The 24,151-nt window shown below is 57.9% G+C and overlaps 2 protein-coding genes across 2 annotated transcripts in view; one reads left to right on the top strand and one right to left on the bottom strand.

The window, feature by feature from the left end:
• LOC126998717 (hemoglobin and hemoglobin-haptoglobin-binding protein A-like) overlaps positions 1-12,838 on the bottom strand; it is a gene marked incomplete at its 3' end in the record, with an annotated part of 14,945 nt that extends 2,107 nt beyond the window's left edge. The window contains exons 1-2 of the mRNA XM_050860705.1: positions 12,821-12,838; positions 4,471-4,569 (exon numbers count right to left, since the gene is read on the bottom strand). Of these exons, the coding sequence (XP_050716662.1) occupies positions 4,471-4,569; positions 12,821-12,838 (117 nt within the window). The remainder of the gene's footprint in view (positions 1-4,470; positions 4,570-12,820) is intronic.
• Positions 12,839-13,082: 244 nt separating this feature from the next.
• LOC126998955 (rotatin-like) overlaps positions 13,083-24,151 on the top strand; it is a 31,030-nt gene continuing 19,961 nt past the window's right edge. The window contains exons 1-7 of the mRNA XM_050861245.1: positions 13,083-13,390; positions 16,198-16,391; positions 16,798-16,941; positions 18,891-18,979; positions 20,219-20,345; positions 20,856-21,014; positions 22,260-22,406. Coding sequence (XP_050717202.1) covers positions 13,306-13,390; positions 16,198-16,391; positions 16,798-16,941; positions 18,891-18,979; positions 20,219-20,345; positions 20,856-21,014; positions 22,260-22,406 — 945 coding nt within the window. The 5' untranslated portion in view covers positions 13,083-13,305. The remainder of the gene's footprint in view (positions 13,391-16,197; positions 16,392-16,797; positions 16,942-18,890; positions 18,980-20,218; positions 20,346-20,855; positions 21,015-22,259; positions 22,407-24,151) is intronic.

The following is a 24,151-nucleotide window of genomic DNA, read 5'->3' as shown; positions in this document are numbered from 1 at the left end:
GTGATGCAAGTCTGTCACTACTGTCAGTGTCGTACTTGCCCCTCAGGGTGTGTGCCTATGTAGGTCTTTTGATCCCGATACTGCATCAAGGCCGGTCCCCACCTACTTCTAAGCCTTAGAAGAACGATCTTCTGACTTTGACTGACGCGATACGGTTTGCTTTATCAGAATATTTGCAAGAGTACCTCCTACTGTCACCTGCATCAAAAGCGGCTATAGCCAGGAGGCTGGCTTCAAGGCTGATTTGCTGATTGGCTGGCTGGCTGACTGCCCGGCTGCTGGCTAGTTACGAGGCTGACTGGCTTAATGGCTGGCTAGCTGCCCGGCTGGTTGACTGCCTGCCTGGTTGCCTGCCCGGCTGCTGGCTGGTTACGAGGCTGACTGGCTTCAAGGCTGGCTGGATGCCAAGCTGGCTGACTGCGGCCTGCGCGTTTGGCTGACTGCCCGGATGGATGGCTGCCCAGCTGCCTACCTGTCGGCTGGCTGACTGCCCGGATGGATGGCTGCCCAGCTGCCTACCTGTCGGCTGGCTGACTGCCCGGATGGCTAGCTGTCCAGCTGGATGGCAGCCTAGCTGGCTGACTGCATGGCTGGCTGACTGCCCGGCTGGCTGGCTGACCAGCTGGCTGGCTGCCCGGCTGGCTACCTGCCGGCTGGCTGACTGCCCGGCTGGCTGGCTGCCCGGCTGTCAGGCTGCCCGGCTGGCTGGCTGCCCGGCTGGCTGGCTGCCCGGCTGGCTGACTGCCTGTGTGGGTAGCTGCCCAGCTGGCTGGCTGCCGGGCTAGCTGGCTGCCCGGTTGGGTAGCTGCCCGGCTGGCTGGCTGCCCGGCTGGCTGGCTGCCCCGCTGGCTAGCTGCTCGGCTGAGTAGCTGCCCGGCTGACTGGATGCCCCGCTGGCTGGCTGCTCGGCCGACTGGGTGCCCGGCTGGCTGGCTGCCCGGCAGGCTGGCTGGCCAGCTGAGTGACTGCCCGGCTGGGTGGTTGCCCGGCTGGCTGGCTGCCCGGCTGGCTGGCTGCCCGGCTGGCTGAATGACCGGCTGGCTGAATGACCGGCTGGCTGGCTGCCCGGCTGACTGGCTACACGGCTGGCTGGCTGCCCAGCTGGCTGGTTGCCCGACAGGCTGGCTGCCCGGCTGGGTGGCTGCCCGGCTGGGTAGCTGCACGGCTGGCCGGCTGCCCGGCTGGTTGGCTGCCCGGCTGGCTGGCTGCCCGGCTGAGTAACTGCCCGGCTGGCTGTCTGCCCGGCTGGCTGGCTGCCCGGCTGGCTGGCTGCCCGGCTGGCTGGCTGCCCGGCTGGCTGGCTGCCCGGCTTGGTAGCTGCCCGGCTGGCTGGCTGCCCGGCTGGCTGGCTGCCCGGCTGGCTGGCTGCCTGGCTGGCTGGCTGCCCCGCTGGGTGGCTGCCCGGCTGGCTGGCTTCCCGGCTGGCTGGCTGTTCGGCTGGCTGGCTGCCCGGCTGGCTGGGTGCCCGGCTGGCTGGCTGCCCGGCTGGCTGGGTGCCTGGCTGCCTGGCTGCCCCGCTGGTTGGCTGCCCGGCTGGCTGGCTGCCCGGCTGGCTGGCTGCCCGCCGGGCTGGCTGGGTGCCCGGCTGGCTGGCTGCCCGGCTGGCTGGGTGCCGGGCTGGCTGGCTGCCCGGCTGGGTAGCTGCCCGGCTGGCTGGCTGCCCGGCTGAGTAGCTGCCCTGCTGGTTGGCTGCCCGGCTGGCTGGCTGCCCGGCTGGCTGGCTGCCCGGCTGGCTGGCTGCCCGGCTGGCTGGCTGCCCGGCTGGCTGGCTGCCCGGCTGGGTAGCTGCCCGGCTGGCTGGCTGCCCGGCTGGCTGGCTGCCTGGCTGGCTGGCTGCCAGGCTGGCTGGCTGCCCGGCTGGCTGGCTGCCCGGCTGGTTGGCTGCCCGGCTGGCTGGCTTCCCGGCTGGCTGGCTGCCTGGCTGGCTGGGTGCCCGGCTGGCTGGCTGCCCGGCTGGCTGGGTGCCTGGCTGGCTGGCTGCCCGGCTGGGTAGCTGCCCGGCTGGCTGGCTGCCCTGCTGGCTGGCTGCCCGGCTGGTTGGCTGCCCGGCTGGTTGGCTGCCCTGCTGGCTGGCTGCCCTGCTGGCTGGCTGCCCGGCTGGGTGGCTGCCCGGCTGGTTGGCTGCCCTGCTGGCTGGCTGCCCGGCTGGTTGGCTGCCCTGCTGGCTGGCTGCCCGGCTGGGTGGCTGCCCGGCTGAGTAGCTGCCCTGCTGGTTGGCTGTCCGGCTGGCTGGCTGCCCGGCTGGGTGGCTGCCCGACTGGCTGGCTGCCTGGCTGGCTGGCTGCCCGGCTGGCTGCCTGCCCGGCTGGCTGGCTGCCTGACTGGGTAGCTGCCCAACTGGCTGGGTGCCCGGCTGGCTGGGTGCCCGGCTGGCTGGGTGCCCGGCTGGCTGGGTGCCCGGCTGGCTGGCTGCCCGGCTGGGTAGCTGCCCGGCTGGCTGGCTGCCCGGCTGGGTGGCTGCCCGGCTGAGTAGCTGCCCGGCTGGTTGGCTACCCGGCTGGGTGGCTGCCCGGCTGGGTGGCTGCCCGGCTGAGTAGCTGCCCGGCTGGTTGGCTGCCCGGCTGGCTGGCTGCCCGGCTGGGTGGCTGCCCGGCTGAGTAGCTGCCCGGCAGGTTGGTTGCCCGGCTGGCTGCCTGCCCGGCTGGCTGGCTGCCTGACTGGGTAGCAGCCCAGCTGGCTGGCTGCCCGGCTGGCTGGCTGCCCGGCTGGCTGGCTGCCCGGCTGGGTAGCTGCCCGGCTGTCTGGCTGCCCGGCTGGGTGGCTGCCCGGCTGAGTAGCTGCCCGGCTGGTTGGCTGCCCGGCAGGCTGGTTGTCCGGCTGGCTGGCTGCCCGGCTGGCTGGCTGCCTGGCTGGCTGACTGCCCGGCTGGCTGGCTGCCCGGCTGGGTAGCTGCCCGGCTGGCTGGCTAAACTGCTGGCTAGCTGTCCGGCTGGCCGGCTGCCAGGCTGGGAAGCTGCACGGCTGGCCGGTTGCCCGGCCGGTTGGCTGCCCGGGTGGCTGGCTGCCTGGCTGAGTAACTGCCCGGCTGGCTGAGTGCCCGGCTGGCTGGCTGCCCGGCTGGGTAGCTGCCCGGCTGGCTGGCTGCCCGGCTGGCTGGCTGCCCGGATGAGTAGCTGCCCGGCTGGCTGGCTGCCCTGCTGGCTGGCTGCCCAGCTGGTTGGCTGCCCGGCTGGCTGCCTGCCCGGCTGGCTGGCTGCCCGGCTGGCTGCCTGTTCGGCTGGCTGGTTGCCCCGCTGGCTGGCTGCCCGGCTGGGTAGCTGCCCGGCTGGCTGGCTGCCCTGCTGGCTAGCTGCCCGGCTGGTTGGCCGCCCGGCTGACTAGCTGTTCGGCAGGCTGGCTGCCCGGCTGGCTGGCTGCCCGGCTGGCTGGCTGCCCGGCTGGCTGGCTGCCCGGCTGGCTGGCTGCCCGGCTGGCTGGCTGCCCGGCTGGCTGGCTGCCCGGCAGGCTGGCTCCCCGGCTGGCTGGCTGCCCGACTGGCTAGCTGCCCGGCTGGGTAGCTGCCCGGCTGGCTGGCTGCCCTGCTGGCTGGCTGCCCGGCTGGTTGGCTGCCTGGCTGGCTGTCTGTCCGGCTGGCTGGCTGCCCGGCACGGTAGCTGCCCGGCTGGCTGGCTGTCCGGCTGGTTGGCTGCCCGGCTGGCTGGCTGCCCGGCTGGCTGACTGCCCGACTGGCTGGCTGTCCGGCTGACTGGCTGCCCGGCTGGGTGGCTGCCCGGCTGAGTAGCTGCCCGGCTGGCTGGCTGCCCTGTTGGCTGGCTGCCCGGCTGGGTAGCTGCCCTGCTGGCAGGCTGCCCGGCTGGCTGGCTGCCCGGCTGGGTGGCTGCCCGGCTGGCTGGCTGCCCTGCTGGCTGGCTGCCCGGCTGGTTGGCTGCCCGGCTAACTGGCTGACCGGCTGGCTCCCTGTTTGGCTGGCTGGCTGCCCGGCTGGCTGGCTGCCCGGCTGGCTGGCTGCCCGGCTGGGTAGCTGCCCGGCTGGCTGGCTGCCCGGCTGGCTGGCTGCCCGGCTGGGTAGCTGCCCGGCTGGCTGGCTACCCTGCTGGCTAGCTGCCCGGCTGGTTGGCTGCCCGGCTGGCTGGCTGTTCGGCTGGCTGGCTGCCCGGCTGGGTAGCTGCACGGCTGGCCGGCTGCCCGGCTGGTTGGCTGCCCGGCTGGCTGGCTGCCCGGCTGAGTAACTGCCCGGCTGGCTGGCTGCCCGTCTGGCTGGCTGCCCGGCTGGCTCGCTGCCCGGCTGGCTGGCTGCCCGGCTGGGTAGCTGCCTGGCTGGCTGGCTGCCCGGCTGGCTGGCTGCCCGGCTGGCTGGCTGCCTGGCTGGCTGGCTGCCCTGCTGGGTAGCTGTCCGGCTGGCTGGCTGCCCTGCTGGTTGGCTGCCCAGCTGGTTGGCTGCCCGGCTTGCTGGCTGCCCGGCTGGCTGGCTGCCCTGGTGGCTGGCTGCCCGGCTGGTTGGCTGCCCGGCCGGCCGACTGCCCGGCTGACTGGCTGTTCGGCTGGCTGGCTGCCCGGCTGGTTGGCTGCCCGGCTGACTGGCTGCCCGGCTGGGTGGCTGCCCGGCTGAGTAGCTGTCCGGCTGGTTGGCTGCCCGGCAGGCTGGCTGCCCGGCTTGTTGGCTGCCCGGCTGGCTGGCTGCCCGGCTGGCTGGCTGCCCGGCTGGCTGGCTGCCTGGCTGGCTGGCTGCCCGGCTGGGTCGCTGCCCGGCTGGCTGGCTGCCCTGCTGGCTGGCTGCCCGGCTGGCTGGCTGCCCGGCTGGCTGGCTGCCCGGCTGGGTTGCTGCCCGGCTGGCTGGCTGCCCTGCTGGCTGGCTGCCCGGCTGGTTGGCTGCCCGGCTGGCTGGCTGTCCGACTGGCTGGCTGGCCAGCTGGGTAACTGCCCGGCTGGCTGGCTGCCCGCCTGGTTGGCTGCCAGGCTGGGTGGCTGCCCGGCTGGGTGGCTGTCCGGCTGGGTGGCTGCCCGGCTGAGTAGCGTCCCGGCTGGTTGGCTGCCCGGCTGGCTGGCTGCCCGGCTGGCTGGCTGCCCGGCTGGCTGGCTGCCCGGCTGGGTAGCTGCCCGGCTGGCTGGCTACCCTGCTGGCTAGCTGTCCAGCTGACTGGCTGCCCGGCAGGCTGGCTGCCCAGCTGGCTGGCTGCCCGGCTAGTTTGCTGCCCTGCTGGCTGGCTGCCCGGCTGGGTAGCTGCCCGGCTGGCTGCCTGCCCTGCTGGCTGACTGCCCGGCTGGCTGGCTGCCCGGCTGGGTCGCTGCCCGGCTGGCTGGCTGCCCGGCTGGCTGGCTGCCCGGCTGGCTGGCTGCCCGGCTGGCTGGCTGCCCGGCTGGGTTGCTGCCCGGCTGGCTGGCTGCCCGGCTGGGTGGCTGCCCGGCTGGCTGACTGCCCGACTGGCTGGCTGTCCGGCTGACTGGCTGCCCGGCTGGTTGGCTGCCCGGCTGGCTGGCTGCCCGGCTGGCTGACTGCCCGACTGGCTGGCTGTCCGGCTGACTGGCTGCCCGGCTGGGTGGCTGCCCGGCTGAGTAGCTGCCCGGCTGGCTGGCTGCCCGGCTGGCTGGCTGCCCGGCTGGGTAACTGCCCTGCTGGCTGGCTGCCCGGCTGGCTGGCTGCCCGGCTGGGTAGCTGCCCGGCTGGCTGGCTGCCCTGCTGGCTGGCTGCCCGGCTGGTTGGCTGCCCGGCTGGCTGGCTGCCCTGCTGGCTGGCTGCCCGGCCGGCCGACTGCCCGGCTGACTGGCTGTTCGGCAGGCTGGCTGCCCGGCTGGTTGGCTGCCCGGCTGACTGGCTGCCCGGCTGGGTGGCTGCCCGGCTGGGTGGCTGCCCGGCTGGGTGGCTGCCCGGCTGGTTGGCTGCCCGGCTTGTTGGCTGCCCGGCTGGCTGGCTGCCCGGCTGGCTGGCTGCCCGGCTGGCTGGCTGCCTGGCTGGCTGGCTGCCCGGCTGGGTAGCTGCCCTGCTGGCTGGCTGCCCTGCTGGCTGGCTGCCCGGCTGGCTGGCTGCCTGGCTGGCTGGCTGCCCGGCTGGGTAGCTGCCCGGCTGGCTGAATGCCCTGCTGGCTGGCTGCCCGGCTGGTTGGCTGCCCGGCTGGCTGGCTGTCCGACTGGCTGGCTGGCCAGCTGGGTAACTGCCCGGCTGGCTGGCTGCCCGCCTGGTTGGCTGCCAGGCTGGGTGGCTGCCCGGCTGGGTGGCTGCCCGGCTGGGTGGCTGCCCGGCTGAGTAGCGTCCCGGCTGAGTGGCTGCCCGGCTGGCTGGCTGCCCAGCTGGCTGGCTACCCAGCTGGCTGGCTGCCCGGCTGGGTAGCTGCCCGGCTGGCTGGCTACCCTGCTGGCTAGCTGTCCAGCTGACTGGCTGCCCGGCAGGCTGGCTGCCCAGCTGGCTGGCTGCCCGGCTAGTTTGCTGCCCTGCTGGCTGGCTGCCCGGCTGGGTAGCTGCCCGGCTGGCTGGCTGCCCTGCTGGCTGACTGCCCGGCTGGCTGGCTGCCCGGCTGGGTAGCTGCCCGGCTGGCTGGCTGCCCGGCTGGCTGGCTGCCCGGCTGGCTGGCTGCCCGGCTGGCTGGCTGCCCGGCTGGGTAGCAGCCCGGCTGGCTGGCTGCCCGGCTGACTGGCTGCCCGGCTGGCTGACTGCCCGACTGGCTGGCTGTCCGGCTGACTGGCTGCCCGGCTGGGTGGCTGCCCGGCTGGCTGGCTGCCCGGCTGGCTGGCTGCCCGACTGGCTGGCTGTCCGGCTGACTGGCTGCCCGGCTGGGTGGCTGCCCGGCTGAGTAGCTGCCCGGCTGGCTGGCTGCCCTGCTGGCTGGCTGCCCGGCTGGGTAACTGCCCTGCTGGCTGGCTGCCCGGCTGGCTGGCTGCCCGGCTGGGTAGCTGCCCGGCTAGCTGGCTGCCCTGCTGGCTGGCTGCCCGGATGGTTGGCTGCCCGGCTAACTGGCTGACCGGCTGGCTCCCTGTTTGGCTGGCTGGCTGCCCGGCTGGCTGGCTGCCCGGCTGGCTGGCTGCCCGGCTGGGTGGCTGCCCGGCTGGCTGGCTGCCCGGCTGGCTTGCTGCCCGGCTGGCTGGCTACCCTGGCTGCCCGGCTGGTTGGCTGCCCGGCTGGCTGGCTGTTCGGCTGGCTGGCTGCCCGGCTGGGTAGCTGCACGGCTGGCCGGCTGCCCGGCTGGATGGCTGCCCGGCTGGCTGGCTGCCCGGCTGAGTAACTGCCCGGCTGGCTGGCTGCCCGTCTGGATGGCTGCCCGGCTGGCTAGCTGCCCGGCTGGCTGGCTGCCCGGCTGGGTCGCTGCCAGGCTGGCTGGCTGCCCGGCTGGCTGGCTGCCCGGCTGGCTGGCTGCCTGGCTGGCTGGCTGCCCTGCTGGGTAGCTGTCCGGCTGGCTGGCAGCCCTGCTGGTTGGCTGCCCAGCTGGTTGGCTGCCCGGCTGGCTGGCTGCCCGGCTGGCTGGCTGCCCTGGTGGCTGGCTGCCCGGCTGGTTGGCTGCCCGGCCGGCCGACTGCCCGGCTGACTGGCTGTTCGGTAGGCTGGCTGCCCGGCTGGCTGGCTACCCGGCTGACTGGCTGCCCGGCTGGGTGGCTGCCCGGCTGAGTAGCTGTCCGGCTGGTTGGCTGCCCGGCAGGCTGGCTGCCCGGCTGGTTGGCTGCCCGGCTGGCTGGCTGCCCGGCTGGCTGGCTGCCCGGCTGGCTGGCTGCCCGGCTGGGTAGCTGCCCGGCTGGCTGGCTGCCCTGCTGGCTGGCTGCCCGGCTGGCTGGCTGCCTGGCTGGCTGGCTGCCCGGCTGGGTAGCTGCCCGGCTGGCTGAATGCCCTGCTGGCTGGCTGCCCGGCTGGCTGAATGCCCTGCTGGCTGTCTGCCCGGCTGGGTGGCTGCCCGGCTGGCTGGCTGTCCGACTGGCTGGCTGCCCCGCTGGGTAGCTGCCCGGCTGGCTGACTGCCCGCCTGGTTGGCTGCCAGGCTGGGTGGCTGCCCGGCAGGGTCGCTGCCCGGCTGGGTGGCTGCCCGGCTGAGTAGCGTCCCGGCTGGGTGGCTGCCCGGCTGGCTGGCTGCCCAGCTGGCTGGCTCCCCAGCTGGGTAGCTGCCCGGCTGGGTAGCTGCCCGGCTGGCTGGCTACCCTGCTGGCTAGCTGTCCAGCTGACTGGCTGCCCGGCAGGCTGGCTGCCCAGCTGGCTGGCTGCCCGGCTAGTTTGCTGCCCTGCTGGCTGGCTGCCCGGCTGGGTAGCTGCCCGGCTGGCTGGCTGCCCTGCTGGCTGACTGCCCGGCTGGCTGGCTGCCCGGCTGGGTAGCTGCCCGGCTGGCTGGCTGCCCGGCTGGCTGGCTGCCCGGCTGGCTGGCTGCCCGGCTGGGTAGCTGCCCGGCTGGCTGGCTGCCCGGCTGACTGGCTGCCCGGCTGGCTGGCTGCCTGGCTGGCTGGCTGCCCCGCTGGGTAGCTGCCCGGCTGGCTGGCTGCCCTGTTGGCTGGCTGTTCAGCTGGTTGGCTGCCCGGCTGGCTGGCTGCCCGGCTGGCTGCCTGTTCGGCTGGCTGGTTGCCCGGCTGTCTGGCTGCCCGGCTGGGTAGCTGCCCGGCTGGCTGGCTGCCCTGCTGACTGGCTGCCCGGCTGGTTGGCTGCTCGGCTGACTGGCTGTTCGGCAGGCTGGCTGCCCGGCTGGCTGGCTGCCCGGCTGACTGGCTGCCCGGCAGGGTGGCTGCCCGGCTGGCTGGCTGCCCGGCTGGCTGCCCGGCTGGTTGGCTGCCCGGCTGGCTGGCTGCCTGGCTGGCTGGCTGCCCGGCTGGGTAGCTGCCCGGCTGGCTGGCTGCCCTGCTGGCTGGCTGCCCGGCTGGTTGGCTGCCCGGCTGGCTGGCTGCCCGGCTGGCTGGCTGCCCGGCTGGGTAGCTGCCCGGCTGGCTGGCTGCCCGGCTGGTTGGCTGCCCGGCTGGCTGGCTGCCCGGCTGGCTGGCTGCCCGGCTGACTGGCTGCCCGGCTGTGTCGCTGCCCGGCTGGCTGGCTGCCCGGCTGGCTGGCTTCCCGGCTGGGTAGCTGCTCGGGTGGCTGGCTACCCTGCTGGCTGGCTGGTTGCCCGGCTGGGTAGCTGCACGGCTGGCTTGCTGCCCGGCTGGCTGGCTGCCCGGCTGAGTAACTGCCCGGCTGGCTGACTGCCTGGCTGGCTGGCTGCCCGGCTGGCTGGCTGCCCGGCTGGCTTGCTGCCCGGCTGGCTGGCTGCCCTGCTGGCTGGCTGCCCGGCTGGTTGGCTGCCCGGCTGGTTGGCTGCCCGGCTGGCTGCCTGTTTGGCTGGCTGGCTGCCCGGCTGGCTGGCTGCCCGGCTGGGTAGCTGCCCGGCTGGCTGGCTGTCCAGCTGGCTGGCTGCCCGGCTGGCTGGCTGCCCGCCTGGCTGGCTGCCCGGCTGGGTAGCTGCATGGCTGGCCGGCTGCCCGGCTGGTTGGCTGCCCGGGTGGCTGGCTGCCCGGCTGAGTAACTACCCGGCTGGCTGACTGCCCGGCTGGCTTGCTGCCCGGCTGGGTAGCTGCCCTGCTGGCTGGCTGCTCGGCTGGCTGGCTGCCCGGCTGGCTGGCTGCCTGGCTGGCTGGCTGCCCGGCTGGGTAGCTGCCCGGCTGGCTGGCTGCCCTGCTGGCTGGCTGCCCGGCTGGTTGGCTGCCCGGCTGACTGGCTGTTCGGCAGGCTGTCTGCCCGGCTGGCTGGCTGCCCGGCTGACTGGCTGCCCGGCTGGGTGGCTGCCCGGCTGAGTAGCTGCCCAGCTGGTTGGCTGCCCGGCAGGCTGGCTGCCCGGCTGGCTGGCTGCCCGGCTGGCTGGCTGCCCGGCTGGCTGGCTGCCCGGCTGGCTGGCTGCCTGGCTGGCTGGCTGCCCGGTTGGGTAGCTACCCTGCTGGGTGGCTGCCCGGCTGGTTGGCTGCCCGGCTGGCTGGCTGTCCGGCTGGGTGGCTGCCCGGCTGGGTAGCTGCCCGGCTGGCTGGCTGCCCGGCTGGGTGGCTTCCCGGCTGGCTCGCTGCCCGGCTGGCTGGCTGCCCGGCTGGCTGGCTGCCCGGCTGAGTAGCTGCCCGGCAGGCTGGCTGCCCGGCTGGTTGGCTTCCCGGCTGGCTCGCTGCCCGGCTGGCTGGCTGCCCGGCTGGCTGGCTACCCGGCTGGTTGGCTTCCCGGCTGGCTCGCTGCCCGGCTGGCTGGCTGCCCGGCTGGCTGGCTGCCCGGCTGAGTAGCTGCCCGGCTGGCTGGCTGCCCGGCTGGTTGGCTGCCCGGCTGGCTGGCTTCCCGGCTGGGTAGCTGCCCGGCTGACTGGCTACCCTGCTGGGTAGCTTTCCGGCTGGCTGGTTGCCCGGCTGGCTGGCTGCCCGGCTGGGTAGCTGCCCGGCTGGCTGGTTGCCCGGCTGGTTGGCTGCCCGTTGGCCGGCTGGCCGGCTGACTGGCTGTTCGGCTGGGTGGCTTCCCGTCTGAGTAGCTGCCCGGCTGGTTGGCTGCCCGGCAGGGTGGCTGCCTGGCTGGCTGGCTGCCCGGCTGGCTGGCTGCCCGACTGGCTGGCTACCCGGCTGGGTAGCTGCCCGGCTGGCTGGCTGTCCTGCTTACTGGCTGCCCGGCTGGTTGGCTGCCTGGCTGTCCGGCTGGCTGGATGCCCGGCTGGGTAGCTGCCCGGCTGGTTAGCTGCCCGGCTGGTTGGGTTCCCGGCTGGCTGGCTGCCCGGCTGACTGGCTGCCCGGCTGGGTGGCTGGCCGGCTGAGTAGCTGCCCGGCTGATTGGCTGCCCGGCTGGCTGGCTGCCCGGCTGGCTGGCTGCCCGGCTGGGTGGGTGCCCGGCTGAGTAGCTGCCGGCTGGTTGGCTGCCCGGCAGGCTGGCTGCCCGGCTGGCTGGCTGCCCTGTTGGTGGCTGCCCGTCTGGATAGCTGCCCGGCTGGGTGGCTGCCTGGCTGGCTGGCTGCCCTGCTTGCTGGGTGCTCGTCTGGGTAGCTGCCCGGCTGGCTCGCTGCCCGGTTGGCTGGCTGCCCGCCTGGCTGGCTGCCCGGCTGGCTGGCTGCCCTGCTGGCTGGCTGCCCGGCTGGCTGGTTGCCCGGATGGCTGGCTGTCTGGCTGGGTGACTGCCAGGATGGCTGGCTGCTCTGCTTGCTGGGTGCTCGTCTGGGTAGCTGCCCGGCTGGCTCGCTGCCCGGTTGGCTGGCTGCCCGCCTGGCTGGCTGCCCGGCTGGGTAGCTGCCCGGTTGGCTGGCTGCCCTGCTGGCTGGCTGCCCGGCTGGTTGGCTGCCCGGCTGGCTGGTTGCCCGGATGGCTGGCTGCCTGGCTGGGTGACTGCCAGGATGGCTGGCTGCCTGGCACTAACGTTATCCTGGAAGCGTTGTTGTTCACGGGCACTAACGTTATCCTGGAAGCGTCGTTGTTCACGGACACTAACTTTATCCTGGAAGCGTCGATGTTCACTGGCACTAACGTTATCCTGGAAGCGTCGTTGTTCACGGGCACTAACTTTATCCTGGAAGCGTCGTTGTTAACGGGCACCAGCGTTATCCTGGAAGTGTTGTTGTTCACGGGCACTAACGTTATCCTGGAAGCGTCGTTGTTCACGGGCACTAACGTTATCCTGGAAGCGTCGTTGTTCACGGGCACTAACTTTATCCTGGAAGCGTCGTTGTTAACGGGCACCAGCGTTATCCTGGAAGTGTTGTTGTTCACGGGCACTAACGTTATCCAGGAAGTGTTGTTGTTCACGGGCACTAACGTTATCCTGGAAGTGTTGTTGTTCACGGGCACTAACGTTATCCAGCTTACTTACGTTATTCAGGAAGTGTCGTTCACTGTCTGGCACTAACGTTATCCTGGAAGTGTCGTTGTTCACTGTCTGGCACTAACGTCAGCCTGGAAGTGTCGTTGTTCACGGGCACTAACGTTATCCTGGAATCGTTGTTGTTCACGGGCACTTACGTTATTCAGGAAGTGTCGATCACTGTCTGGCACTAACGTTATCCTGAAAGTGTTGTTGTTTTCAGGCACTATAACGTTGTCTTAGAAGTGTTGTATTTCTTTCCTGGTAATGAAGTCACCCAGGAAGTGTTGTATTTTATTGGTATCATTATCCATACAGCGTTGTTCTTCCCTGGCATTTACTTGTCATTGCTCAGAGAAGATTCGCTGTATCGCCAATGTTTTGTTAACGACTGCTGCTTGTTTCTTTTCGACTCATCGGGACTGAGAGAGTAGTAGTGGCGCAAGAGGCGGTCAGTGGCCGACATCCTACGCACGGGTTCACTGGCTTCGGTGCCGCACGCGTTGTCGAGCCCGAGAGAAGCTGAACCACTGGTATCTTTTTAACACAGTTTACTCATGCGTCGTTCCGATCTTTGCATGATAAAGAATCCTGTGTTTAGAGTGACTTACAGACACTACTCCGATACATGCGCCACGGTACATCTATCTTCCCTACTTTTATAGCTTCCACGGCCTCCGCCGGTAGTGGCCGGCGTCACACTCATGAGCTCGCCAGCCCCAGCGACCCATGCGTTGTAGAGCCCAGCAGATGACTAGCTGAACCACCGGTAGTTGACCGCGCTATTCTTAGGCGTTCTTCCGATCCTTGATTAAGGATACAGGCAGTCATTCCTGACTACCCCTCGTGTTTTGAGTGACTTTTGGGGAGCTTAGATCTACCGTTGTCTGTCAGACACTACTAAACTCGCCATGTGCCTAGCGCCCCGGCGCATCTATCTTCGCTACTGTGTTTTGAGCTCGGCGACGTACGTAGCTGTCGAGCCCCGGAGAGGAGCTGCTGAACCACCGATAGTTTACCACACTGTCCTCAGGCGTCTTTCTTATCCTTGATAAAGAATATAGGCAGCCATCCCTGAATATCCCCCGTATTATGAGTGATTTTTAGAGAGCTTAGACATACCGTTATCCGTGAGACATACTCGCCTTGCGTCCAGCATCTCGGCACATCTACCTTCCCTACCCCTTCACTGCCAGTGGCAAGGATTCCATGGCACTGGCTTGCCTCGGCGATAAACGTGCTGTCGGGTCCCAGAGAGAAGCAGCTGAACCACCGGTAATTTAGCATACTTCTTAGGGGTCGTTTCAATCCTTGATAAAGAAAGGAAGCAGTCTTCCCCGACTACGCCTCGTGTTTTGAGTGACTTTTAGGCCGCTGGCACACGAACGACGTCTGGTCGCCACGCCATGACGACACGCACTGTCACGCAGTAGCAGGATGTAGCTTCCCATAGGCAAGATCTAAGTAAGCACTTAGATCTTGCCCATAGGTTTTCATTGCTATGAAGCGTTGTCTGTCGGACACCAGCTCTAAACTCGCCATGCGCCCAGCGTCCCGGTGCACCTATCTTCACTACTGTATTTTGAGCCGGCCGACGTCCAACTCACGGGCTCGCCGGCCTCAGCGATGCACGTGCTGTCGAGCCCCATAGAGGAGCAGTTGAACAGCAAGGAGTTTAACACGCTATCCTCAGGCCCCGTTCCGATCCTTGGTAACGAATAGGCAGTCATTCCTGATTATCCCTCGTGTTTTGAGTGACTTTTAGGGAGATTAGTTCTAAAGTTGTCTGTCAGACACTAATTATAAGCTCGCCTTGCGCCCAACATCTATCTTCGCTACCTACATCCCCCTGATGTATATATATATATATATATATATATATATATATATATATATATATATATATATATATATATATATATATATATATATATATATATATATATATATATATATATATATATATATATATATATATATATATATATATATATAAACATCCATCCATCCATTCATACATACAAACATACATATATACGTACGCATACAGAGAGAGAGAGAGAGAGAGAGAGAGAGAGAGAGAGAGAGAGAGAGAGAGAGAGAGAGAGAGAGAGAGAGAGAGAGAGAGAATTGGATTATATCATTATATAGTAAATTATATACATTTATAAGGGCTCTAGGGTACCTGCAGTTAATGCTACAGTCACAAGCACAATCGCCGGCGCCGGTGTGGTGTCATGAGACATCCCGGCCAGTATCGTACGTGAGACATCCCATCATGTATATAGCTACATAGCTACATGAATTTCGACACGGTACCGTGTCTTTTGTCGACTGCTTGCCGGGATCTGTTCCACCTAAATTTATCTATATTATTATAAAACCAATACTATCGGGTTGGAGGTATACGCTGGTAGTCTGTAAAACGACTTGTCGAGGAACTCGTTCGCTTTATTATTGGCCTACCCCAGCACTGCACAAGCGAATGGCATTTCGGCAGAAAGTCTATCATGGTGCACCAACGCGGAACAGGTCAAAATCGAAGAAACGCGGTTTATTTTGCCTCCAACTCGGTCCCGACCAAGGAGACTCTTTGGTTCTGACCTTGAACTTGATGAGTTGTGCCCGCCACCTATACAAATAGAATAATTTCCTCAAGGTGGGTGACTGGATGCATGGTTTATGAAGGGTACGTCGCTCCACTACTGCCGATTGTTTTGTCAAATGTTTAAGTAATGACACTATTACCTGTGGAGCTTTCATTGACCTCAAGGGTGCCTTTGATAGGGCCATCAAAGATGTCATCATGGAGAATCTCATTATGAAAGGTGTGAAAAGGATAGTTTTAGGGTACCCGTTACAAAGGCTTGATTTGTGAGAACTTTCAGCTGTGACATCAAGATCAAAATCATAGAAGGAGCGCGGAATATGTTGTTGTTTGTGTGTGTGCCCCGCCGCCCCGCCGCTCCCTGAGGCATGGCAGGCCTCGCGGACACCATCAGAAAGTTGGGTAATGCCGGGAGAATGTCAAAACGGGCATGTGAGGAGGGCTGACTGTTGCTAAAGTGTGGGACAGCTAGTAGTGCGATGTACCTGCTTGGTCCCACACCAGAGTCATCCAAGGCAGTTGTAAAGGCTAAACGAAGCCTTTTGGAGACTGGATCTGGATTAATGATGCGCAGGGCACCCGTACAAATGCATAACACATATTTGTTGAAGCTGGGTACTGTAAGGAGGTTGAGAGGCAATGTACTGCGGGACGGCTGTCGTGGGGTACACTGGTCGGTACTCTACTTACAGTTGACCTGGATAGGGATAGGTTACTGGTACTGGTAGTGGTAACTTTATTTTAGTGGTAATGCAGGGGATTATTGAAGAGAGGGTAGCCCATTAATTTTGAGACACTAACTGCTTGTTTCTGGACAAAATATGTCAGTTTTTATAAGGGAGATGGTATATTTTTTCTGGAAATCACAAAATGATTGGCTTTTCTATGCTTGAGGTGCACCGGCCACCGCCCCGCTCCCACCCATTATCACTGGCCAGCGTAGTGGACCCACCCCTGCCACCGTTTTGTCCTGTCCCACGCTATGCGTTTACACCGGCCTGCACCGTATGCTGAATAAATTTAAACTAACCCAACCTAACCTAATGTAACCTACCTTACAAGGGGGCTTTGCCCCCCTTAATGGGAGGACTTCGCCCCCCACGACCCTCCTAACAGGGGGTTTGCCCCCCTTGACCCACATTCTGTTTCCCGGAAGTCATTTGTTAGCTACTGCATTTCATTCAGGGACTCAAGAAGAATCCATATTGTAAGTATTAACTTTGCGAGAGGTGGCTACCCTATCTTCAATATCTGTATTAGATTACTATCTTTTGTTAAGGTGAGGTTCTGTTACTTCAAGAGAATCCAGCATGCCAAGGTTTGGGCTTGGTGGTGGGCTACTCTGCCATATCGGGTAAAGTTGGGGGCACATGCTATAGCTGCGCGTGGCCTCAGTGCTCATCTCCGCTGCATTGGCCTTGAGTCTGTGGTTGGAAGTAACCCATTACCTGGGAACACAGAGTTAGTTTGACATTCGGGTTACCACAGTGTATCTTTCCCATCAACTAGCCTGAAAGGGAAAAGAATCATCTTGCTGGACTTCACACTGATTGTCTGAACCGGGATTCTAACCCATGTTCACAGACTTGTAGTTAAGTGTGTTAATTACTTCAGCAGGGAGAGTCTGCCACATTGAAATGGGCATATTCCTATATATTTACTGATTCTGTTATATACATACTTAGCTAACACATTCCAATTAATATTAAGAAATATAATTAATGAGCTTCCAGTGCAGCTCTGGAAGATACAAGTAGGTGTAACCTCCCCCCCACCCCCACCCCACCACACACACACACACACACACACACACACACACACACACATATGCACACAGGATAACATGAGACTAACTCTTGTATACTACAACTAGATAAATACACATCTTGATGAACTTCCTTGGTTTTCAGTGCACCCCATTGTTGAGATCCGGACCCGAGCTCTTGACTCCCTGGTTCAGAAGGTGGAGCTAGGATTGGTGACCAGAGCAGAACTAGCCAGCTCAAACCCACCACTTGTGCACCATCTCCTCAAACTGCTGCATTTGGGCCCTCCATCCACCACCACCAAGCCACTCCTCACACTACTGCTCCTCTTGGCTGAGGTGAGAGAGTGGAAACATTGGCTTTCTACTCAATGAGGCCTTTTGCTGTTTTATATATTTTCTTAAATGCCAGTTGTCATCATTGCTTTCTTTTCCATGTTTCATGTACCCATTGACACTGTAGGTGTGCAATATTATTGGGTATTTTGTGATGTGTTGAAAGTTATGTTGTACAATAGATGATGGAATTTAGTTCATTAGGATTGTTTTAATTTCTTAAAGATTTTGTTGAAAAATATGGCATGATAAATCTTGATTATCAGTTGTGAATCTTTTGGTTCCAGTATCATTACTTTCCTAAGCTGGTTTTCAAATGTCAGTGGCTATTTTTTGCTTGTAGCTAATTTATATTCCCTAGTTTGTACAGTAAGCAGCACAGTGATGTATACTATACTTATTTTATCAGGATGAAGGTTCAAGGGTCATACTGGCAGGCCCAGTGGTGCGGCAGCAGCTGCGGGAGCTGCATTCTGTTGTTCCTGTTGACTTGCTGCCAAAAGTCACACTCCTTCTCAAGAAGCTGGGTCACACTGCTAATAATTGTACTGCTGTTAGTATGCATACATATTAGTATTACTACTCTTAGGGCTGCTGCAGAGAAATACCTATTTTCCAGTAACTTAAAGGTTGAAGGAGGAACACATTTAAATAATTTTTTGCACATGTTCAAGGTGTTTCTATGAAATGAATGAGGTTGGTGACAGAAAGGAATAGAATGATTTTAAGTACATTTATAAACTAGTACATGAGTTCTCCATTGATACACTTTGTTGAAACTTGAAAAATCAGGCCTCCTTTTCTTGTGTCTAGTTGATTGCATAAAAAAACCCAAATTACTACGTATACAGTAAACCTTCGATACAACGGACAAAATGGGGGTGAAACTTACTCCGTTAATGCTAAAAGTCCGATAGAAGCAGTGGAAATTAAAAAATACACATAATACTGGTAAACCTAATAAACATAAATATATAGTTTTTTATTATGTACATTGCCTGCACGTTGTCTGTATAGCCGCACAGCACACTTGGTGATGGACTGCAAGGCACTGAGGCTGGCAGGTTGGCAGTAGATCCCTATGGGGGGGCGTATTGTTACGGGTATGATACGAGTATCAGACATATAGTGCACCAAGTCCCCAATTTAGAAGCAACTTCAGTTCCCAACCTTTTTTTTTTTTTTTTTTTTTTTTTTTACGTCGTTGCCTGTTGCGCCGGTAGGCATCTTCCTGGTGGGGCCTGATGGTCGGCCCAAGGCTTCTTCCAGGTGGGGCCTGATGGTCGGCCCAGCCCGTTCTGGCGCAGGCGAGTGTTTATAGTGGCGCCATCTTGCATTGGCTCATGCTGCCCCCCGGAACTCGTTCTTGATTCGCTTGGACGGCTTCCTCTAGAGTCCGGGTTGATGGGTGGTCTTCAAGACAGCATGTGGGTAGTTTTAAACCACTCGGCGGTGACTGAAAAATCCAAGTGGTAGCGTGGGGATTCGAACTCGCGTCGTCCATCACGCGGTGAATGTGGGCCCAGTACGCTATCAGTTCGGCCACCGCCTACTCGTAGTAAAACGGAAATTTGTTAATCTATGCAAATTTTTCTATTTAATTCCATTATGGACATTGAGATGTGTTCCTGTGCCCTCCCCAAAAGTTTACCTGTTTCAAAATCCAAGACTCAAAATATTAGAAGAGAATACCTGAACAACTTAGAATCATATAAACATGTTAAATTTGGAAAGAATCCTTAACTAATAAAATTAATAATGTATGTACCTACATGGTACCAGTGTTTCAAATTTTGGTGTGTGTGTGTGTGTGTGTGAGTGGAAGGCCCTGCTCGCAGCTGGCTGAACTTTGCTCCCAAGATCTCTGATTGGCCCATGATCCAACTTCTCTGTGATTGGTCTGTCATCCCTCCCCCCCCCTTGAACTTGAACTTGAAATCGAGTCACCCAGTCACCAACACTCACAAACACTTGGCTATTTTTCATTACATTTAGGTCCTGGATTGATGCATAAGACTTTCTTGTGGTGTAAGTAAGTTCTTCATTTGAATGGGAACCACAAGGAGGAAAATATTTCATGAGTTGGTCTAAGAAAGACTACTGAAACCGAAGGATGGCAAAGTAGATAAAGGGATGAGGGCGAGTTGGCTAGCAGACGCTATTGCAATTACTGGGTACAGTTGGTTCCCAAACTATTCTTGGTTGGTCCCTGTGGATTTCTGACCCTCTGACCTTGTACTGAGGGTTTACTGTATATTCCAAATGTCCATATAAATTAAGTTAGCCATTTCCTTGGTAGCATGAAAGCAATTATTTCTTTTCCATCATAAATGCTTAGTGCTTACCTTATTGAAAAGCAAGAGTTAAAATTGGTTATGTGTCACTGAATGAAAAATGCCAATTAGGGGCATGAACTGTGTGCTGCACTGATACACTTGTACTTATGCATGCAGAGTAGACTAATCTTGACAACAGTTGCTGATAAAATTGCATTCTTTACAGTCCTCAGAGGAAAGAGTTACTGAGTATGAAGAGGCACCAGATGCTCCAGATTTATGCCTCAGTCACCCTCCTGATCCACAGTGCCTGAGGTGAGTCATGCACATGAACACATACACAACTAAGATGGTACCAGAACTATCAGATCTGTTATACGAGACCAATTTGGAGGAACTGGGCTTATCAACACTGGAAGAAAGAAATGAAAGAGGAGACCTGGTAGTGTTGTGCAGGAATACAAATGTAATGGACATGTTGGATAGAAATTATTCAATCGAGGTGGACACCGCAAGAAATTGAGGAAGGGGACTTGTTTGAAAGATATAAAGAAATACAGTTTTCTATACAGGAGTATGGATACATGGAATGGAGTAAACAAAGACATTGTTGAAGCAGGCAGTGTCCATAAAATGAAGGAAAAGTTGGAGGACAAATATAGATTGGGAGACAGGACTGTTTGAGCTTGAGCTCTGGCCTTGTATACTACAAATAGGTAAATACACACACACAAACAAGAGAATCAAGAGCCCAAGAAAGGAAGAGAAAAAAGAAAGCCTCTAGAAAAGACATAAAGACAAACAGCTTTCCCAAAAGAGTGGTGGAGGCCTGGAAAAGATGTGGTCCATGCAAAGACTAAACATGAATTTAAGGCCAATTTGGATTATAATGTAGAGATGGAACAGTACGAGTGTAGCTTCTCTCACGTATACTACAACTAGGTAAATAATACCTCAACTAAGTAAATACACACGCGCAAGTACACACACAAAAACGATTCATGAATTTAAGGCCATGTTGGAATATAGTAGATATAGAGAGGGGACATCACGGGTGTAGCTCCTCTCCTGTATTCCACAACTAAGTGAATACAACTGGATAAACACACACCAACACACAGTAGGTGACTTATTTATATTGTATATATAAAGGAATGAAGGACTATAGATAGGGGTTAGAGAAAATATCCGAGTGGAAGAATAAGAAGACATATTTAGGTTAATTAAGCCTTGATATCAAAACAGCATCAATAAATTAACTTTTCATATGAAATAATCCTTATCTCTAAGGTCACAGTCTAAAGCCAGAGGTAGTTCAAACATGGAGGTAGGACGTATAAGCATGAATCAAATCTTATAACCTGCAGCTAGGTAAAAAAAATCCACACACACGCCTGCATGCTCCCATGCCCACACAGATTTGTAAGTTAAATAATTTAAGTTATTTCTTTAGTTCAATCAGTCCATCACTTAGTCATTTGCTGTTCACTTACTGTAGTCAGTCACGCAGTGAATATATAGATGAATGAGTGTCAATAATTCATTTCATCTCAGGACTGATGAGTATGCTGAGGAGGGTGCCTGTGTGGAGAGTCTATGTGACTGGACGAGAATTCAAGACACTTCAGTTACTACTGCTGCTGGGGAGTCAGCCCTACATTTCATCACCTTCCCCTGGCAGGTAGGCATATGAATATTATTGTTTTCTTTTCCAGTGAACTTTGTGTAATAGATGAAGTCAATGAATTACTTTAACAGAGAACACAGACATGGTAGATGCAAGGAAAGACAATAGAGTGCCTGAAAGAACAAGAGTGAGAGTGGTGGTTGCAATAGCTGATGTATAATAATTGGCTGAAGTGGAAGTGATGATTGTAAAGCTGAGTGTATGAACCAGGTTTGAAGCTATTTTCTTATTGGAAAGTCATTGTTTCATTCCATGTCGTTATTTGGATGTAAAACATAAGGTGTTGGCAGAAACAGATTTAAGGGAGGCTGCAGCAGTGATATCCCAATGAAAAGAGGCCTCCAGAAAACAACAACCACTAACCTTTGCCCCACATCATGTTCTCAGTTACTAGGGATTTCTATAAGATGCTGAAACTCAGGACCCTCTGAACTCTTCAATTGGCTTAGGGTGTGAGTGATGACATTGTGTCTGGTGTTCTCTTATTCCTCCGCTGTGTTCTAGGCACTGACAAAGAGTGACCAGCATGTCTTGGAGTCCAGTGTGCGGTCCCTGATGAGTGCCGGTGTAGCTGAAGTAAAGGCGGCACTTCTCTTCCTTGACACAGTGGTGGTGAGGGACTTTCCCCCAGAGGTGTTGCTGCAGCGGCCTGCTGTCCTACAGGTCAGATGCTACCTTTCGTTTGTGTTCTGGAAAGTTAGTTAATGAACTTATCTTTTTTAGCTAACAGTTACTGCATCACAGAGAACAATTTTGAAAGTTCATGGTCTTTTTTTCATTCTTATCATTTTATTTATTTATTTATTTATTATTTTTTTTTTTTTACTGTCAGCATCCTGTATGAAATCATAATTGTTTTTATTTTACATGTTTTCCTTTAAACTCAGTTGTTAAAGAATCCATTATGCATTAATTTTCAATCTTTAAAGATATAACTTTTTTTTTTTTCGTTGGGGATATACCCCGAGGGAGGAAGGCGGTGCATGCCGCGCAACCTCCCAGACGGCGGGTAGAGAGAAGCCCAGTTCTTTCAAGTGAAGGAGGCCCAACAACGGTGCTGGGGGTGTCAGAAAGATATAACTTGATTAACTTAACATTTAATGTTATTTGAAAGATTTTAAAAATTTTAGTGGCCCCTATTTCACCTAAAAACTTCTTGGATATGGAGCCATCAGCCCTCAAAAAGTTTACATCAGAAAAATGATGGGGTATTTTTTTAACCTTTGTTGATATTATAAAGTGAATTAAAATGTTGCCTGAAGCAAGGAGGAGAAACAGAGAAGCTGTTCAACATGTTTTGTTCAGCAAGACAAAATAATCATTAGTAAACAAAAAATGACTTGCATGATTTCAGTGTTATGAACTAACGAGAATTAATAACTACAAAAAATATATGTATGAACTTTTTTTTAGGGTTGATGAATTTATGAGCCCTTTTCTAGTTTTCAACATTATGTAGTACATATCAAGGACTTTTGAGGTGTTATATACCTATCCACCTGGGATGTGTAATAGGCTGTAGACAATCATACCTGATGGTTGTGTGGGCCCATAGCCATTGGGAGCTTATCCCCCATGAAGACTCATTATTACCCCAAAAGTTCTTCACTTAGAAGTGTACTTTGTACAAGATATTTTATTAGAAAGATACATAGAAAGAAAAGTATAAAAAAGAAAGCCCCCTATGTTAGAAATAGCCCACTTGTGGGATATTGCAGAGGTATATTATCTAAGGATTATAAAAATTACATTTAGTTAACTTTGCCAATGTTTAGTTTTTATATCAGCTCAATTTTCCATGGTAACTTTCTTCTTGATATAAGAACCATAATTAGAATGGTTTAGACAAATTGGCAAGCATGACTTAAAAAGGGCAGCAATAGTAATAGTAAGGGTGATGTCCTTCAGGTGGTGTATGGCTGTCTGGAGGAACAAGGTGAGGATGCGCACTACTTTCAGGGGCCTGCCTGTGACCTCCTGCACAGCCTGACAAAGCTTCTCACAGCCCGTGTCCACCTCTTCACTGACCCTCACGCCCAGCCAGGCAGCGGAGAGGTAACCACCAATACCACTGCTCTTGTTTTCTTTTTTATCTGGGAAGTATCCCACACCGGATATCTATACTCTCCATCTTTCTCTGTGTATTGCCAGGTCCACTAACTCTCCAAATTATTTGAACTCTTTCCTGCTGTGAATCTCTTAGGCTTCCTCATGGTCTTGTACCATTAACTTATTTATACAGTCTGCCCTTGATCATTGCTCCTCACTTTATCTTTGTATGTCTTGTACCTAATTCAAAATATTAAATACCTACGTTTTCATTTGCGTGTTTCTTCATTTCTCACTTCTTCCCATCTGATACCATGCATTCCTCTTAGATAGGGTGTGTGGACCAAGTGTTTGCAGTGAGACAGGTGTGTGACGCAGTGAAGGAAAAGATGTGTTTTGTGCTTTTATGGATTAGGAGAAAGCATATGACAGGGAGGTTTACAACTATGGGTTTGTGGGAAGATTGCCAAAAGGGGTGAAAAGTTTCTTTGTAAACAGCAGAGCTTGTGTTAGAGTGTGAGTGAGTGGTTCCATGTTAGAGTGGGGCTGCATCAGGGATGTGTGTTGTCACCCTGGTTATTCAATGTATATATGGATAGTGCTGTAAGGGAGGTAAATGTTAGAGTGCTGGGCAGAGGTCGGAGCTTGCAGAATGCAGAGGGTAGGGAGTGGCACCCGAATCAGCTACTGCTTGCTGGTGATCTGCACTGGTGGCTTATTCAGAGGAAAAATTGAGTCATCTTGTGCAGGAGTTGGGAAGAGTATGTAGGAGGAGGAAACTAGAGTGAATGTAAGAGTAATGAGATGTACAAGGGGAGGAGATGGTGGAAGGTTGAATGTAATGCTCAATGATGAGGTGATGGATGGTGGAGTTTTTTAAGTATTTGGGTTCAAATGTAGCCGTTGATGGTAAAATAGGAAAAGTGTTTGGAGAAATGAAAAGAATGTAAAGATGTAGATCACTTTGAGTGGATGTAAAGAGAAGGTTGTATTAAGGAATAGCAGTACCTACAGCACTGTAAGGAGCCAAAATGTGGAATATGGGAGTAATGGAGAAGAGATGAGTGATTGTGATACAGATGAGATGTTTGAGGAGCATATGTAGAGTGACAAGGATGGATAGGGTCAGAAATGAGGAAGTGAGAAGGAGAACTGGTATCACAAGAGAATTGTCTGGCCATGCAGAGCAGAGTGTGTTGAGATGGTTTGGGCATGTGGAGAGAATGGATGAAGACAGAAAGGTGAAGAAGAGAGTAAGATCAGATGTGAGAGGTGTAAGGTAGAGAGGAAGGGCACAGATGGGATGGATGGACAGTGTGAAGAGAGCACTGAATGAAAGAGGAATATTGGTTGAGGAAGGTAGAATGACTGTGCATGTCAGAAAATGAATGGAGAGTGGCAGTGAGTGCTTGAGTAGGACGCATCTCATCTAACCCATGGAGCCTGCTTTAGGGGGCACACCGGGTGCGGGGGAGGGAGGGGTTCAGGTTTATGAAACAGCAGGAGTCAACCAGCATTGTTGAGGTCCTTTTGTGGATGGGACCACCAGTCATGCTGCCCGCACCAGTCCCTCCATGTGGTGTGGCTGTAAGGGACCCAGCCTTCTCCATCAGTGGCTGGGGGACTAAGATGAGTGAATGCATTGTTTGTGTGTGTGTGTGGTTGTAAGGGTGTGCACTTTGTCACGGTTACCCACTGGGTATCCCGGCCTGGTATATAGATGGATAGATGCCCAAGCAAGACTGAATCCA

Source organism: Eriocheir sinensis, chromosome 15, assembly GCF_024679095.1.
Source record: "Eriocheir sinensis breed Jianghai 21 chromosome 15, ASM2467909v1, whole genome shotgun sequence".
NCBI lineage: Eukaryota > Metazoa > Arthropoda > Malacostraca > Decapoda > Varunidae > Eriocheir > Eriocheir sinensis.
This window is presented reverse-complemented; position numbering and strand designations above follow the sequence as displayed.